The sequence below is a fragment of the Hippichthys cyanospilos genome, chromosome 18 (genome assembly GCF_059441005.1).
Source record: "Hippichthys cyanospilos isolate Australia breed blue-spotted pipefish chromosome 18, RoL_Hcya_1.0, whole genome shotgun sequence".
Lineage (NCBI taxonomy): Eukaryota > Metazoa > Chordata > Actinopteri > Syngnathiformes > Syngnathidae > Hippichthys > Hippichthys cyanospilos.
This window is the reverse complement of record NC_142386.1, coordinates 13432676-13449843: the sequence shown is the minus strand read 5'-3', so window position 1 is coordinate 13449843 and position 17168 is coordinate 13432676. Positions and strand designations below refer to the sequence as shown.

The 17168-nt window shown below is 38.4% G+C and overlaps 1 protein-coding gene across 1 annotated transcript; it reads right to left on the bottom strand.

The window, feature by feature from the left end:
- Positions 1-11659: 11659 nt before the first annotated feature.
- Positions 11660-16622, bottom strand: LOC148409078 (uncharacterized). The gene is made up of 2 exons (XM_088441473.1): positions 16373-16622; positions 11660-16272 (listed from the first exon to the last, which is right to left on the bottom strand). Exon 2 carries the CDS (start codon positions 16190-16192, stop codon positions 15791-15793), a length of 402 nt encoding a protein of 133 aa, XP_088297599.1. The 5' UTR covers positions 16193-16272; positions 16373-16622; the 3' UTR covers positions 11660-15790.
- Positions 16623-17168: the final 546 nt, after the last annotated feature.

Genomic DNA, 17168 nt, shown 5'->3' with positions numbered 1-17168 from the left:
GTGGCGAAAAGGAGCTTACGTAACTTGGTGAAAAATGATCTCCGCGCGGGGTTTGACGTGTCACCGCTTCATCCGAGCAAACAAACAAACAAAAAGGGGAGCAATCACGCCAAAGCCTAATTTGGCTGTCACAAAGCTGATGTAGTGCAGCCAACAATGGATGAGCGTACACCGAGTGAGGCCTCGCTGCCATAAATCCCCCCCGACTTGTCAGGCTGACGGCCGCCTCATCCATCACGGAGCTCATTTGGACCGCGGGAAGTCGTTCTGATTCCGGCCACTCATCCCATGCGCTCACTCTTGTTTGGAGCCTTGTGAAGTGCCGCGAGAGAGGCCAAGTCGCAATTGATGGGTCCACGTTCATGAAGCGATCTGATAACTGCTTAACATTTCCTGCCTTTGTTGGATGCTGCGTTCATTCCCGACTGCTGGGAATTTGGAAATATTCCACTGGTGGGCTATTACCAAATGCGACCCGACCAGGTTTTAGTCTCGTCCATTTTCTTAACACACTGAAAATGTTGGATTGTTTTTAAACCATTCGCTGGGTAATTGTGGGTTGAGTTATTATTTCAGTACAAGAGAATTGGTTAGTTGCAACAAGAAAGGTTTCTGCTGTAAATGTTAAAAATTTGATGTCTGAAAGGAGGAAAAAAAGGGAAACAAGTTTGCTAAATATCAAATATGCAATACATTCTTACCAGAAAGTCTTAAAACAATTTAAATCCTGGTCAATTGGCCGGAGGGGGGCAATGACAGGGGGTGCGGAAACGGGCTTTGCCTTTGCTTCGTGTAGTGTAATTACAAAAATATAGCACCTGATGCCGCCAGTAGCGCTCATTGTCAAAGTGTGCGGAAGTTCTGTCAAAAATTTTATTTATTTATTTATTTTTACATTAAATGAATGATGAATATGATTGTGATGACAGTGTTTTGTACCCTTTTCTTCGGGTTAATCTTTAAGGTATTGGCTTTTTTTCTCAAGCAGTTCAATTCGTCTGGATCATCTGGATTGACAGACACACACACATGCATATATATATATATATATATATATATATATATATATATATATATATATATATATATATATATATATATATATATATGTATGTATATATATATATGTAAATATATATATATATATATATATATATATGTATATATGTATATATATATATATATATATATATATATATATATATATATATATATATATATATATATATATATACATACATACATACATACATACATATATATATATATATATATATATATATATATATATATATATATATATATATATATATATATATATATATATATATATATATATATATATATATATATATATATATACATTTATACAATTTAAAGAAAAATAAAACTTATACGGTGCGACCCTGTGTTACCACATTAATCCGTTCCGCGGTTGGGGTCTTAAGGCGAATTCCTCGTATGACATGCAATCCAAACATATGTAAATAGCTAATGCGTTTAGAACCCCAGGTAAAAACATCAATATTCTACATACATATAAAAAAATTGTACCAAAATAGTATAGTAAGTGCTATGTACATATAATATACATGTATACAATCAGAAAACATCATAAATGAAAAATATAGAAAGGATTTATTTACCTTTGAGTGGCACTTGTTATGCCCATATTGCCTATATATATGATTTATGCAATTTAAGGAACAATAAAACTTATTTAATAGATTTATTGTGATTTTACCCCAAATTATATACATTCTCTTATTAAATTTAGACATATGTATTTTTTTAATAATATATTTTTTAACTCTTTTTGAGCACAGCCATTAATTCACATCTTTTCAGTTCTATTTGATAGTTGTTCCATAAATTGACACCTTGAACAGATACACATATTTGCTTGCTGGTGGCTTGCAAAAAAAAAAAAAAAAAACCACAGATAAGCCGCACTGGACGATAAACCGCAGGGCTCAAACATGAGGAAAAAGTTGCGGCTTATAGTCCAAAAAATACGGTAAATCTAAACTACTATGATGTTAATGCTAGTTTTATTAGCATTGTATGTTAGCAGGAAACTCGCAAAATTTTTTGTAGGACGAAATTTGTCGGTCTATACCATAAATTTATCAAGGGAACTTCAAGTGAAAGGGGTGAAAAAAAAACAGCCTCTCACAGTCTGTGACCAAAAAAACAAAAATCTGCCAACTTTTGAATTGGATCACTCAGATCGAGGTACCATCGCAGTCTTTGCTCATCCGGTTTGAGAGGTTTCTACCAAGGCCCTCTTGTTATTCCCTCCAAGTGTTTGTTTCCTTCAGATGGCGCCCTCCTGAAAAAGGGCCTTTTGCAACGAGTTGCGGCTGAGGTGACAAATCATCTGAGGAAGCTCGACAGTAGCCGCAGGACGAGAGGAGGAGGCGGCGGCCCGCCAGTGTCCTCCGTGTCCCCCAGAGCAACATTGGGGAAACAATCTGCTAATGCGGCCCTGTGGAACAATGGTGGCAAAGTTAAACAGCGCTAAGAGACGAGCGCATCTGAATTCATGCCTCGGCACTAGGAAGTGTTCCCGCATGGATGCTTCAGTGTTTTACAAGGACATCTGATAAGTGTTTATTGTCCTATTTGTCTTCCAGCGTGGCCTTTCAACAGTATTGTTCTGCTCAGACTTGAAATATGTCAGTTTCTGCTACCACGGGTGGCGCCGTGCATCTTTTCGGCTTGACCCACCCCTATTTACAATGGTGCACTTTCATGACAGAATAGTAACTACTTAAGTATTCTTTCAAAAAATATGCATACCCACTAGTTTACTGATTCAAGTGATATACTTATTAGCCATTTTCAGCCATAAAAACTTTAGGTTTTGGCTGCCTTAAATGTGATAGCAAAATTATTTTTCAGGTACAACTAAAACACATTTTGCCACTTGCATTGTCTACTAAGTGCTCAGGCGACAACCAATCACATGAATCCCACAAAACACCCAAAAAACTAAGGAGGACAAAGTGACAAAATTCAATAAATAAATGTGCAATTAATTAATTAATTAATTACATGTTTTATTTATTAATTAGATGTGTCATTAACTAAATAATATGTTTCATTAATGAAATGTTTTATCTAATTAAGCATCTATTTAATGAATACATGTTTCATTATTAATTGAATATTTTATAATTTTAATTGAATATTTTATTTTATAATTTTATTTATTTTCATATTTATTTTATAAATATGAATATTCTAAATATTTTATTTATTTAATGAAACACCTCGTATAACTTATGTACACTTTTAATTAGTTAATGAAATATTTCATTAATGACACTATTAAATATAAAAATAAAATAAATAAAATATTATATATATATATATATATATATATATATATATATATATATATATATATATATATATATATATAAATAATCATTTATTTAATTAATTAAACACTTTATTAAGTAATTAAAAGTGTCATCATTTAAATAAATGTTCCATTAATTATTAAAATGTTTTATTTAACCTATTTAACATCTATTTAAGAAAACATTAAAGAAAGAACAATAATTAATTAAATACATGTTTCATTTATTAATTAAATGTTTGATTTAATTAATGAACATATATTGAATTATTTACACTTTTCATTAATTAATGAAACATTTAATTAATGCAACCTTTGATTAATTAATACAATATTTAAATAATTAACACTTTTAATGAATGACACACTGTGTTGTCGCCTTTCAGTAATTCATTTTAAGTTGTCAAACTCTCCCATCAAAGTTTGATGGGCAGGCCCTAACACCTGATTGGTTACCCCTCTCTGTCTTAGCTTGAAGAGCAGGGTAACCAATCAGGTGTTCGGAGCTACCCATCAAACTTCGACATTTGACATTTGAATTACGCAGCAAAACCCACACAATGGCAATTTCAACATTTACTGTTGAATGAAAATGAAAACCCAGTCACTCATGTAATGGCCAATCACAGCTCACTTGTTTTCTGAGTTTGGTCATGTGACATTCGCAAACAGCCATGATTACATGAGCCATAGGCAACTATGATGTCATTTTCAGGCGAGAGCCAATGTCAAAATGCCTGCTTAATTCATTATCCCCAATTATGCAAGTTTTTTCAGAATACTGTTTTTAGTCTAGTGGGGCCACATTATTACAGACATTATGGTAAAGAATGCTTTTGTCTTATGTTCTCCTTTAAACAATTAATAAAAAAGTAATTTAATCAATTTATACGTTTTATTATAAAACTACGCAAAAATACTCAACCATTGCGTCGTTGAGTTTGCAATTTTTTAGGAGCATTGTCAGATTGTTATAAGAAATAACCTGTCAGTGTTTCAGCGAAAAAGAGTTTTGCTTTTAATGAAAGTCTGAATCCACATCCTCTATATTAAAAATAAACTGAGCCTCAGAGGAGTCAACCCACTGGCTGGCCAATCAGCTCCTGTTGCCAAATCTATCTTGTATCTCCTGGGATGCCAAATGCCTTAAAAATGATCAAATGAGGCTACGTGTGAAATGTGGACTATATTCCACATGGAAAGCCGTATGCATTTTTACTGTTTAACCCCTGAGTGTTCAGTTTTTTTGTTTTGTTTTTTAATAACCTGGCCTTATCACCCATGTATGTATGTATGTATGTATGTATGTATGTATGTATGTATGTATGTATGTATGTATGTATGTATGTATGTATGTATATATATTTTTTTTTCGCAGACAGGAACATGCAGATATATTATTAAGCTTTGCATGAAAGCCTTTTGTCAACTACAAGTCCCACAATGTATAGCAAGAACTTTGCATTATGGGAGTCAGACTAAGCCACTCAATGAATTTATTGAAAAGGCTTGCGAATGTCATAAGTTGTATGCTAGCGCCCCCCAGTGTTTTGGGGTCTCAACATTTTACTCTTCGCATTTATATTGCATCCTTTTTGGGAGTTGCCGTTGAAAGGATTAATGCAAAAATCGGGGGAAATGCATGATAAAAAAATGGGTTTGGAGGATGTCCAAAATTGACAAGAATTCCACTTTTGAATGGCAGTAAATGAGCTCGACATGGGCTAAATTTGACATCTGTAGGGTGTACGTCTCGACCTTCCGTTTGCTAGCATTTAGAAAGGACGACAGGACAGCATAATGAAAGTCGCCATGTTTTTACACTCTATGAAATATTTTAGCCTCCTAGTGTTTTTTTTTTGGTATGCTTTTGCTTTTATTTCATACATCAAAAACATCTAAAAGCCTGTGTTGGGTCAAAATATCCCCCGGGGGTTAATAACACTGCAAGCAGTACCTGCCAACTTTACTTTCGACGTGATCATAATTCAAACTGTTGTGTCTATTTTGAATCCATACTTGGTTACTGACTACTACTACCAAGTTAGCGCCATCAATTCTGCACTTCATAGTTCCCACTAAGGTTGACTTGTTCTTTTTATTATGTTTCCCTCTCAAACACACTTGATTCAAATTATTAGGATGGTTTTAAGCTCCTGCTTAGCTTTCCGATGAGCTACTTATTTGATTCAGGTGTGTTGGGAAGACACCTGGAAAACATGCAGGATACTGGCCCTCGAGGACTGTAATATGACACCTGAGTTCTAGAGCAAGGGTGGGCCAAATTAAACTTCTCATTCCTGTTGGAGGGCTCTTATGACTGTGAAGTCAAATCAATTTTAGAAATGATTGTCACACGTTTATCTAGTTTTGAGTTGAGAGGCCGGTAAAAAATGCTCAAAGAGGGATTGACAACAAAAAAGCCTTGTTGTTTCCCAGTTAACTTTTTGAAAGTTTATTTGAAAGTCAACTAAAAAAAATCAAAATTTTAGTCAAAACCTTGAAGTCATAATTAGCATTTCGCGGGCCACATAAAATGATGTGGCGGGCTGGATTTGGCCCTGGGCCTTCTTTCTGGCACCTATGCACTAAAGTTTTTTTTTTTTTTTGTGAATTCTAGTGGGTGAACTCCATTTATTGCTGGCCATCGATGAACTTTTTCCCTTCATGACCTTCATCTTTTCATGGCCACTTTCCTATCATGGCTGATCTCTTCCTGCCATGTCCTCTTTCTATTCCTGGCTGGCTTTTCCTCCACTTCCATACCCCCCCCCCCACCCCCCCTTTCATTCCTGGCCACTTGATCCGTAGCTAATATCCATATATTTTCTCGCTGACATCTTCATCCCTCTCGGCCCTACTTGGTGTGAAATGTGCCAAGCAGATGCGTGTTCATAAATTGCGCTTGTAAATAAACATGAGTATCAAGGAGAAGACTGTCGCCGCTTGCCAGGATTTGTTTTTATTTCATAAGAGTGATCAACTTTTACTGCACCATTAAATCGTTGATGGCGGAACATGTATGTGAAGGACATATGCTCCAGCATTAATCATCTCCCCGCTGATTTATTTCCAAATTGAAAGCCGAGACAAATAATTTAATTCCTTCAAGGTTTTTGTGGGAATCCGGCCCAAAATGCAGCCTTTTTTCTGAAACTCTTTTATTTAGCTGAGTGACAGTCGACTACGTAGCGTCCTTGTCACCATCCCACTGGAGACCAATACCCATTGGGTTCCTCTGCTCACCAGCAAGGCGTGCCGTGGCGCCATTTGAAAAAGAGGGAGGGTGAGCCAAAGACTGCGCGTAACCTTCAAGTCAATAAATCAGAAGCAAAGATGGATGGGAATGCGAGGGCGGACAGACGCCGTTCCAATCTGCTTTGTATTCGACGGGTGCGCTTTCTGCACACCGGCGCGTGCTCCCTCAAGAAGGTCGTTTGTTCAATTGCATCCCAGTGGTTACATAACAAAAGAAACGCTGGGAGGAATTTTGGAAAAGGAACAAAATGTCATTATTCATTGGGGATGCAAAATTCCTTGACTTTTCAAAGCATAATTCATGTGGACAAAGCAGGACGTAGAATATTGAAGGTTAGCTGTCAATTGGGTACCTATATAGTTCATCCATCCTGTCATTTTCGAAGCCGCTTATCTTCACAAGGGTCACAGGCGTGCTGCAGCCTATTCCAACTGTCTTCGGGCAGTGGGCGGCGTACACCCTGAACCCAGCCAATCGTAGGGCACGCACAGACAAACAATCGGTCACACTCAGAAACATCTATGGACAACTTAAAATATTCAATATATCTGCCATGAATGTCTTTTTTTTCTTTTTTTATGTGAGAGGGAAACTGGAGTACAGTGGTACTTCTACTTACAAAACTAATTCGTTCTGGAAGTAATTTCGTAACATGAATCTTTCACAAGTAGAGCTGCTTTTTACATGTAAAAAGCGTAATCCATTCCAAGGCCCCAAAATGCTCCTAATATGAAAACGAATATTAAAATGAATCTTATTAAATTAAAAAAAATAAGGGTAACAAAGAAAAAAAAATGTAAATAATATATATTAAAATTACATTAGTGCATAGTAATATAAATATATAATGTAAATAATAATTTAAATTATGCTCCAAAATCCTTTAAATTAATCATACTGGTAATAATTGTAGTAGTTGACAATACGAATGCAGTTCACTTGTTTGCCTTGAGATGTTGCCCCCAATAACCACTACACATACACTCATATGCACACTCCAATCTCAGGGACTCACTCAAACGCACTCTCACCTTAACCTCCATTAGATTGTTTACATCCTGACTGGTTACATTCAGCACACACAATGCTGCTATTTTCCTAGAATGCACTACCTACACTAACAATTCTGTATATAACTTTTTCTTTCTTTTTGTGTGTATATATATATATATATATATATATATATATATATATATATATATATATATATATATATATATATATATATATATATATATATATATATATATATATACATGTATATATATATATATATATATATATATATATATATATATACATGTATATATATATATATATATATATATATATATATATATATATATATATATATATATATATATATATATATATATATATATATATATATATACATACACATACATATATGTATATATGTAGTCTGTAGTCCAATTCTGAATCAACCAGGTGTGCTTTTATTAGATGACTGAAGCAACTGCCCCTGTTGAGGCTGTGATGCATGCTGGTCAATGGAGTCCTTGGAATGTCGGCCATCTTGCGGCGTTGGCTTATAGAAGGGGAAGTAGCGTTCCTCCACTACATGTTCCCTCGTGATGCCACTATATATATTTTTTTTATTATTATTTTGAGCATATAAGTTTACTTACTGTGTAATGTCATTGCTACAGTACTAAAGACGTGCAAACAACAGGAACAGTGTAAAGTGGTATGTTACACATGTGTTTTTATGTGAAAATGTACAATGTTAGCCATAGATAATGTCCATTTTATGTTTCTTAGTTCTACGGTGTATTTTTTTGGTGGGAAGTGTGGATGAAACAAGTAAAAATGAAAAGTGGAAGACCAAAGTAAACATCAATGCAAAAAACTATTGTCTCGTTTGTGGGCAAGCCGGCATATTAATAATAAATGATAAAAATGCATCACAAACTGTAACAAGTATGGTAGACATCTTGGGTTGTTATAACGTTTTTCATTTCAGTCATGTTGGCGTGAGTGCTGGTGTCTCGTGTCTCATATTATATGCCAACAATGTCGCCTTTCATATCTTGAACTTTCTCTCGTTACTAGAGACCGTATTTGTCCCCTGAGGCGTTTTGTAAGCTGAATTTTTTGTAACAAAGGGTGTTCATAAGTAGAGGTACCACTGTATCTGTAGAAAACCAACTTGGGCATGGGGAGAACTTGCTAACTCCACACAGGAAAGCGCAAAGCCAGAAGTGATCTCATGACCTCTGCACTGTTAGGCGGACGTGCTAACCAGACCACAATCATGCCGCCCAGTATACTGTAAGTATTGTTGGGAATAATATGTTTCAATCTGTAAAATCCTCACTGTAAAAACCAGAATTCAAGCAATAGAGTATGATTTAATTGCAATTTTGTGAGAGCTATAATATAGGTACCAATGATCTTAAAACACGCCGCTACTCAATTAAACTTAAAAAAACGAAATAATTTGGTGACTTTATTTTCCTCGCATATTGGCATGCTTGTGCGAAATAGCTTGCTTATTACTCAGTGGCAGAAAGTAGAACACTTCACGAAGCAGCATAAGCATCTACTTTCATCATGCTACTGCTCAGTGCAGGAAAGTTCTTCGCTTGCCACGAAGAAATTCACAATGGGCAATAAAATAGAGTAATACCTGGGGCAGAGGCCTGGGAGCTTGACGGTTCTGCGCAGGATCCTAGCTGATCCAAGTATTGCATTCCTCTGTAGAGAGATGTCAGAAGCTGCTCCTGGTATCTGCTGGAGCCATTCAGCAGATGACAGGTGACTGCTCCCAATGCCTCCATTACAGCCGCTACCACTGTTGTGTACATGGTCTACATTTTTTCTTGTTCTTCCTCCAATCCCTTAAGATTTATCCAGCTTTTCGGGTTGCTTAATCACAATTGTGGTCTTCTGAGGTTTATCCACCACCACTATATCAGGCTGGTTTGCTATCACCATATCTGGAAGTCCCATAGGATCTTGACCTGGTTGTTCCTCACCATCTTTGGAGCTGTCTGTCATCTTGATTCTGGGACGTCCAGTACATATTTGGGACAGATGAAGGCTACTTTCAAAGGCTGGGTTTGTTCACGAACGTCGCATCACTACCTGAGGGCAAGCTTGTTAACTTGCTGCTTAGACTGGCACTGTCTTACGCTTATGCATGAGATAGTTTGGTCATTAGTCAGTGCAATGATGGATTCATTGGATGACAGCTGCCAATTACAACGATGGACAAGCATGACAGTTTCAAAAAGCTTTCGGGTTGGGAGTAGAATACAACTCCTGTCCTCATGGGTCGATGGTCGTGCCGGGAGCTAATCGCTTGTGTTGTAGGAGTGCCAGTCTCCCTCATGAAACTCACAGACACGATTTGATCAATGTGGAGGGGGAGCAGGAGCGAGGCTTCACCAGAGCATTTTAAAATGAAAAATTCTTACTTAGATTTTTTTTTGTAAAAAACTGGAATTCCAAGTGTAAACTGTGATTGTTATCATATTTGGTCAGCTACAGGCTTCACTTTTAATTAGACTTATATATATATACACTCAGAGAGAGAGAGAGTGAGAGAGAGAGAGTGAGAGAGAGAGGGAGAGAAAGAGAGGGAGAAAGAGAATGAGAGCGAGAGTGGCAGAGAGAGAGTTTTTGGGGGGGGAATTTGATTAAAGGTAACAATAGGAAATTTTGCATTTACTGTACCATGTTTTAGTGGGAAAAAAAAACCTTGCTGGATTCTTTAAAATTCGCCACGCTGAAACAATTTTCAAATGAGCATACAAAATGTTTAAATTGGACTAGTTGTGGGTGCAAAATTCCTCTCTGAATTATTTAATACTACACTTTTGCAAAATGTACCCTTCTCAGTTTTTCAGTTTTTTTTTTTTTTTTTTACGGGGATGGGCAAATTTCATTTAAACCTACATTTCTCATATAGTTTACCATATTTTGGTAGACAATTTTGCTCAAATTTGACAAAAAGTAGACATGAGTTGACAACTGCATTTTTTAGGGGAAGGAAGAGCAATTTTTTCAACCAAGTTTCAAAAAAGTGACTATGGACATTTGTCATTCACCACATTGGCGACAACTCAAAATCAACACGTTTGTTTCTCATCGGCAGCTAAATAAACAGGCCTCGATTGTGCATAACCAGCATTGTCCAAGAGGAAGGAATGTCGAGAATTGCGACCACACAGGTAAGACAACCAATAATATCTCCAGTATTTATTTATAAACTCTAAATACTACATACAGTATAATCCTTGTATAAGGCAGATCACAGCGAACATTCCTCATGATACATGTACAGTGAATGGATTAGAATCCATGACTCTTATGTATAGGCCCACTATAATATGTTACGATAAAAAGAGTTAACAAAGAAACCAAATCTGCTGTTCAAGGGAAGAATTCTCATGGACCACAATTGTTATATCAATGTTCAAAAAATTCGCATTTAAAACGCTAGCTACTATCTGACGCAAGGAAAATGAACAAAACGAGATTTTATGTGTATTACTACAGCCAAAAGGTCTTGCATAACTAGGGGCTAAGATGTCTAAAACCGACATTGGAGCACTTCAAGTCACTTAATTGAAGGAAGGAAGGAAGGAAGGAAGGAAGGAAGGAAGGAAGGAAGGAAGGAAGGAAGGAAGGAAGGAAGGAAGGAAGCAAGGAAGCAAGGAAGCAAGGAAGCAAGGAAGGAACAAATACTACAATGCCCAAAGAAAGAAGCCTCTACTGTATGTTAATATGTGCAGCTTTTGCACTGCCTAACAGGCCTACAACATCCATTAAGAGTCTAACTACATACTGCTAGTGTGTCAGAGGACATGCCAAGGAAGATCAGCTAAGCCATTACGACATGTGTGTCCGTGTGTGTGTTGTGTCACCACGTGTAAATAATTCAACGCAATCGTGTGTCACATCCCGGAGAGGTGTTAAAATTTAAAACGTCTCCAGAGTTGAACGAAACAAAACCAGCCAGTGTTCCAAGCGAGACATTATAGAATGCACCCCCCCCCCCCCCCCCCCCCCAAAAAAAAAAAAAGATTTTCAAAGAGATGTCAAAGAGATGACCCTTTTCGCTTCTGCTAAAACCAATTCTGTGTTTGGGTTAAGTTAAGCGGTTAAATTGGCCGATGTCTCAACTTGTCTTGTAGGTGACAAAGCACATAGTTTTGTAGCCCCCCCCCCCCCTCAATTTTCCCCTTTGTTCTAGTTTATAATATTTTGTTAAATGTTTTATAATATGGCTCGTTTGGGCTCCTTGTATCTTACAAAAATAAACAGGGAAACATCATTGCCCTCATCCAGTACAGCGAACCCCTGCATGAGTGAAACTCCGTGAGTAGTTGATGCCCTTCAAAAAAGATACTTAGTTGCCAATAGATGTCAGAAAATTGTGTCAAAGCACTACTTTTATGTCAATGAAGCTGCTCAGCTCACTCCTACACAAATCGCTGGTACCAAGATGGTGTCACAGTCCTACTTTTTTTCTAAATGACGCTCCACAACACTTCACAATAGTTCGTTGGCACCAAGATTATGTCGAAACAATTAGAGCTTTCTGAATGAAGATCCTCAACTCTCTTCCACATAGTGCCGGCAAAGCACTACTTTTTCCAAAGCAACTCCTTTGTTTATTGTCTATTGACACCAAGATGGTGTCAAGGCAATACTTTCGGCTAGATGATGCTCCTCAACCCAACATAGTTCCTTGGCACCAGGATGATGTCAAAACAATTGGATCTGTCTGAATGAAGCTCCTCAACTCTCTTCCACATAGTTACTTCGTACCAACGCACTACTTTTTCCAAAGGTACTCCTCAAGTCCCTAATTAAAACATTGTTCATCAACACCAAGATGGCGTCAAGGCAATACTTTTGGCTAGGTAAAGCTCCTCAACCCAATATAGTTCGTTGGCACCAAGATGATGTCAAAACAATTAGATCTGTCTGAATGAAGCTCCTCAACTCTCTTCCACATAGTTCCTTTGTACCAACATGCTGGCAAAGCACTACTTTTTCCAAAGGAACTCCTCAACTCCCTAATTAAAACATTGTTCATCAACACCAAGATGGCGTCAAGGCAATACTTTTGGCTAGGTGAAGCTCCTCAACCCAATATAGTTCCTTGGCACCAAGATGATGTCAAAACAATTAGATCTGTCTGAATGAAGCTCCTCAACTCTCTTACTCATAGTTCATTTGTACAATGTGCCGTCAAAGGCCTACTTTTTCCAAAGGAAATCCTCAACTCACTAAAACATTGTTCATCAACACCATGATGGCATCTGTGGTGTATTTTGAGTTGTAATGTTACCCATAGTTTTGTCACGAAATGCATGATGGGTAACCCCAGCTCCAGGTTTCGTTGCACCACCTTTTGCTACTGCCTAAGTGCTATGCTAATAAAGGCTTAACACTACGTCGTACTCCGGAGTACAATTGTTATATTAAGTAGCAAAGAAGAGTAAAAGCGAGAACTGCGTCAAAGCAATACATTTGACTAGATGAAGCTCCTCTACCCAATATAGTTTCTTGGCACCAAGATGACAGTTAAGCACTATTTTTTTCGCTCATAAAAACTCAACTCACTTCAACATAGTCAATTGACACCAAAATAGCGTAAAAGCGATACTTTAGTCTGAATGAACCGCCAGCACTCTCACATGGTTCATTGTCACCAAGATGGTTGCAAAGCACGACCTTTTGTCTAAATGAAACACCTGAACCCACTTCAACATAGTTCCTTGACATTAAGATCCCACAAGATGGTGGCAAAGCATTACCTTTGTCTAAATGAAACTCTTTAACTTACTCCAAAATAGCTCATTGTCACTAAGATCAAAGCACTACTTTAGTCTTAATGGAACTCCCCAACTCCCTTCAACAATATTTGTCGAAACCAAAATGCCCCAAGTAAGCGGCAAAGCAATACTTTTACAAAAAATTAACTTCCTTCGCTCTTTTCAACTAGATCGGGCCAAAGTACTACTTTTATTTCTATGCCCTGAGCATGTGAAAGCAAAATAGGTGAGGTTTTCTGGTTACCATCGGTACATGCACAAAAAAAAAGTCTGAAAATTGCCTGCCCAAAATATGACATGCCTTTTGGCTCAATTTGGTCATTTGCAAGAGCCCCAATTTACATATTGAGAACATGGAAAAATAGGTTGCGTAAACTCCTTCTATGGTGGTCAGTGTTCACTTTTCAACTCTACACTGTCCCAACGAGGTTTTGAGTGGTACTGCAACAGAAAACTCACCCTAGTCAGGTCGTTTTTTTTTTCTTATTTGGTTGTTTTTTTTCTTTTTGCTTTGCTTTTCTGGAATTCCCCCAAATTCTGCAAAAGCCTTGTACTGGAAAGTACAATAATCGGTGTCAAGAAAGTGTGTTGAAGTCGCTTAGCTTTGTTAAAAACTAAAAATGAATCTCTGGGAAGGACTTTGGACACCCCCTGCTTTTGTCCTTTTACCTTGCGGGGAAAAAAAAAACAATTACATGTTTGAAATCATTTGTTCATGTATCAATGCCAGCGATATATTATGATGCAGAAAAATGAAATAATTTTCAACACTTACAGTGTAAGATTTTTGATAGATTACAATAATGTGGTGCCTTGAGATACTAGTGCCTTGATTTACAAGTTTTTCAAGATGCAAGCTAGTGCTTGGAAGTTTTTTTTCAATGTCTTGAAAATTTGAGAGATGAGTGCGCTTTCACAACTCGCTCACCGTAAATACATATAGATTTACTTGCAGTAAAATGACAATACTAGTTAGTTATGCAACATTGAGGTTTGCCTACTGGTCTGAGAACATATTTAACGAGAGATAAGGGTTACCATTTATGAATATTAAGTGTGTTGATTAATCAGATTTGTAAAAATATGTTTAAATTTCTATCCATTCAAATAACAGGACATTTTTTTCATGATTAATTTCCTGGTTTCGTCAATACATTACGAAATTGGTAGAAATATCGATCATTTCTTTCAAAGTTATAAACAAACATTTGGAAATATCGTATTTTAATTCATCATTTGTGTTGGCTTTCAAATAAGACGGAATAAATCTGAGAACGTTTACCTTCTAGAGGCTGAAATTCAAAGAGTTTGGAAATTTTTAGGTCTCTGTATAATTAATTGTTTATTAAAAACGATAATCAATTGATTTGATTATTGATTGGTCAGCGAGGAATGCAGTGGCTCGCAACCTTTTTTCCACATGAACATTTTTTGAAGAAAATAAAATCAAATAGGGTGCTGTTGCCATTCATATTTGACTTAATAAAATTTGGAACTACATGCACTGTGGTATCTGTAATTATATTTTTTTCAGCAACTTCAAAATATAGATCGTTTGACAGCATTTATTTGTATCTAAACTACCAGAAAATAGTGTCACTTATGACAATTTGCATCCATATCCTTCTGAGACCCATCCTATTAATTTGTGCTGCTGCTGTGTCCAAATTGTTTTAGCAGGATGGCAAAGTTAACTGCATCCCAGTCCAGGATGTCCCCAAAAGAATTTAATAGGGTACCTCCAGCAAGAACTAGTCAACAGATGTAGATGAAAAACTGTCAACACAAATGAATAGGCTGGGTCAAACCTCAATAAATGAAAACTAACATTTTAATCATGAAGACAATTTATTAATCAGTTGCTTCATGTTCCAATTAATTCGATCTTAGTTTGAGAAGAAAAAATGTATTGTTTGGGTCAACTGAAATCAAAAGTGTTCAATTAGATTCCCTGTTAAAATATCACATAGCCCCTGAAGAGCCTTAAGGTACTCCAAGGGGCACTGGTACCCCCATTTGAGAAGCGCTGGATAAATTGTTGCGCCTCCTCTAGAAATACAAGTATGTTCTGGGAAGAAAAAGAAACTAGTATCTCAAGGCACCACTGGCTGTGTCTTAGCTCGATAGAGGTTGGGAACTACTGCTCAATCGCGTGTTTGTATGTGCGTGCGTGGATGCGTGTCTGGACGCGTGTGCGCGTGCGTGCATGTGTGTACACTATCCTACAGGCCTGCTGTGCTGAGTATTCTGCATGAGAGTCATCGACAAGCAGCAGCAGAGATGAATGAGAGTTCTTTGTGCCTTATTGCTTTTTTTTTTTTCCTGTTTATTCCACAGTCTCGTTCCCTGAGTTTAGCAGTCCGCGGTGGCTCCCGGGCGCTCCACCGGATCGGCTCCGCGCTCAGCCTCCTCCCGGTGCGGGGCGCACCGCAGCGGCCGCGCAATGACGCACGGCCTCGCTGGCCCCCTTGCAGCCGCGGCGGCGGCGGCGGCGGCGGCGGCTTTGCGACTGTCGCGCTCGTACTCCTCCTGCGCTCTCTGGATCTTGCGCTTCCTCAGCCTCCTCTTGTGGAAGTGGAAGGTGGCCACGGAGAGCAGCACGACGCCCGCCAGTGCCGCCACCAGCACCAGCAGGGCCAGAGTGGACGACAGCGGCGGGAAGGCGACGCTCAGCTGCTCGGCGCACGTGCCGTTGACGCCCGGCGGCCCCGGGCAACGGGGAGCCGGGGGCGACGCCGAGTTCGGGGGTAGCATCCGGCCCGCGGGAACCTTCGTGCACAAGGTAGTGGATGGGGGCGCTCAACGCGGGGAAGCCGGGCCGCGCATGCGCTCACCTAAAACACACCAGGCGAACCGTCAAATCTCACTCGGGGTGACGTATTGCCATTCATGATCCAAGTCGCAACTCCATTGTCATCGCCCATCAAGGCTTACCTGGCGTCAGAGTCGGTGCGGGGACCAGTCGACGCTGTTGAGTGTGAACGCAGTAACGCATTTCAGGAGGATGACGATGATGATGGCGGTGTAGGTGATGATGATGATGGAGCTCTCACAGCATCCGGCCAGAAGCTCGCTTTCGTCCTAATTGCCGCAATCCGCTCAATGTGCGCCCCTCTCCCGGCGTTCGGAGTTCTTCAGTCAGCGCGCATGGGGGCTGTTCAACAATGAGCAGAGCTGGACGAGATTAGGGGAAGGGAGGGAGGGACTCCTCCCTTCTCTTCCTCCTCCTCCCCTGCTGCTCCACTCAGCATGTGAATGAGGAGCTGCAGCTGCATTAAAGCTCCACTGGCAGTTGATTTTTTTTTTTTTGTTATGATTAATTCTGCTTCCAAGCGCCCACAAAAGCAATGCTTCATAAATACAATAGATTTACCCTGGAGGTAAATGATAAGTGCGCGTGAGTTAAATTAGCTCCTCACTGAAGAACCACAACCAGTGGGCTTCCCCCAAGGGTGCGGTCAGCTTGAAGCCATTGAATCTCATGCAATCTGGGAGGAAACAATTTCATTCTGCGGGTGCTGCTAACCCCCGAACGTAAAAAGAAAGAAACTCGTAATCTTCCTCCTACTGTTAAAAAAGAAAAAAAAAAACGGTATCAACTGTACAACACTACACGGGGTGTGATCATTATCAATAATTAAGTAAATTAAATTTGGAAGGAAAAAGCATTGACACATTAAAAAAAAAGTAGTTCTCAAACCAAGACAACTTTGGAAAAACATAAATGAAA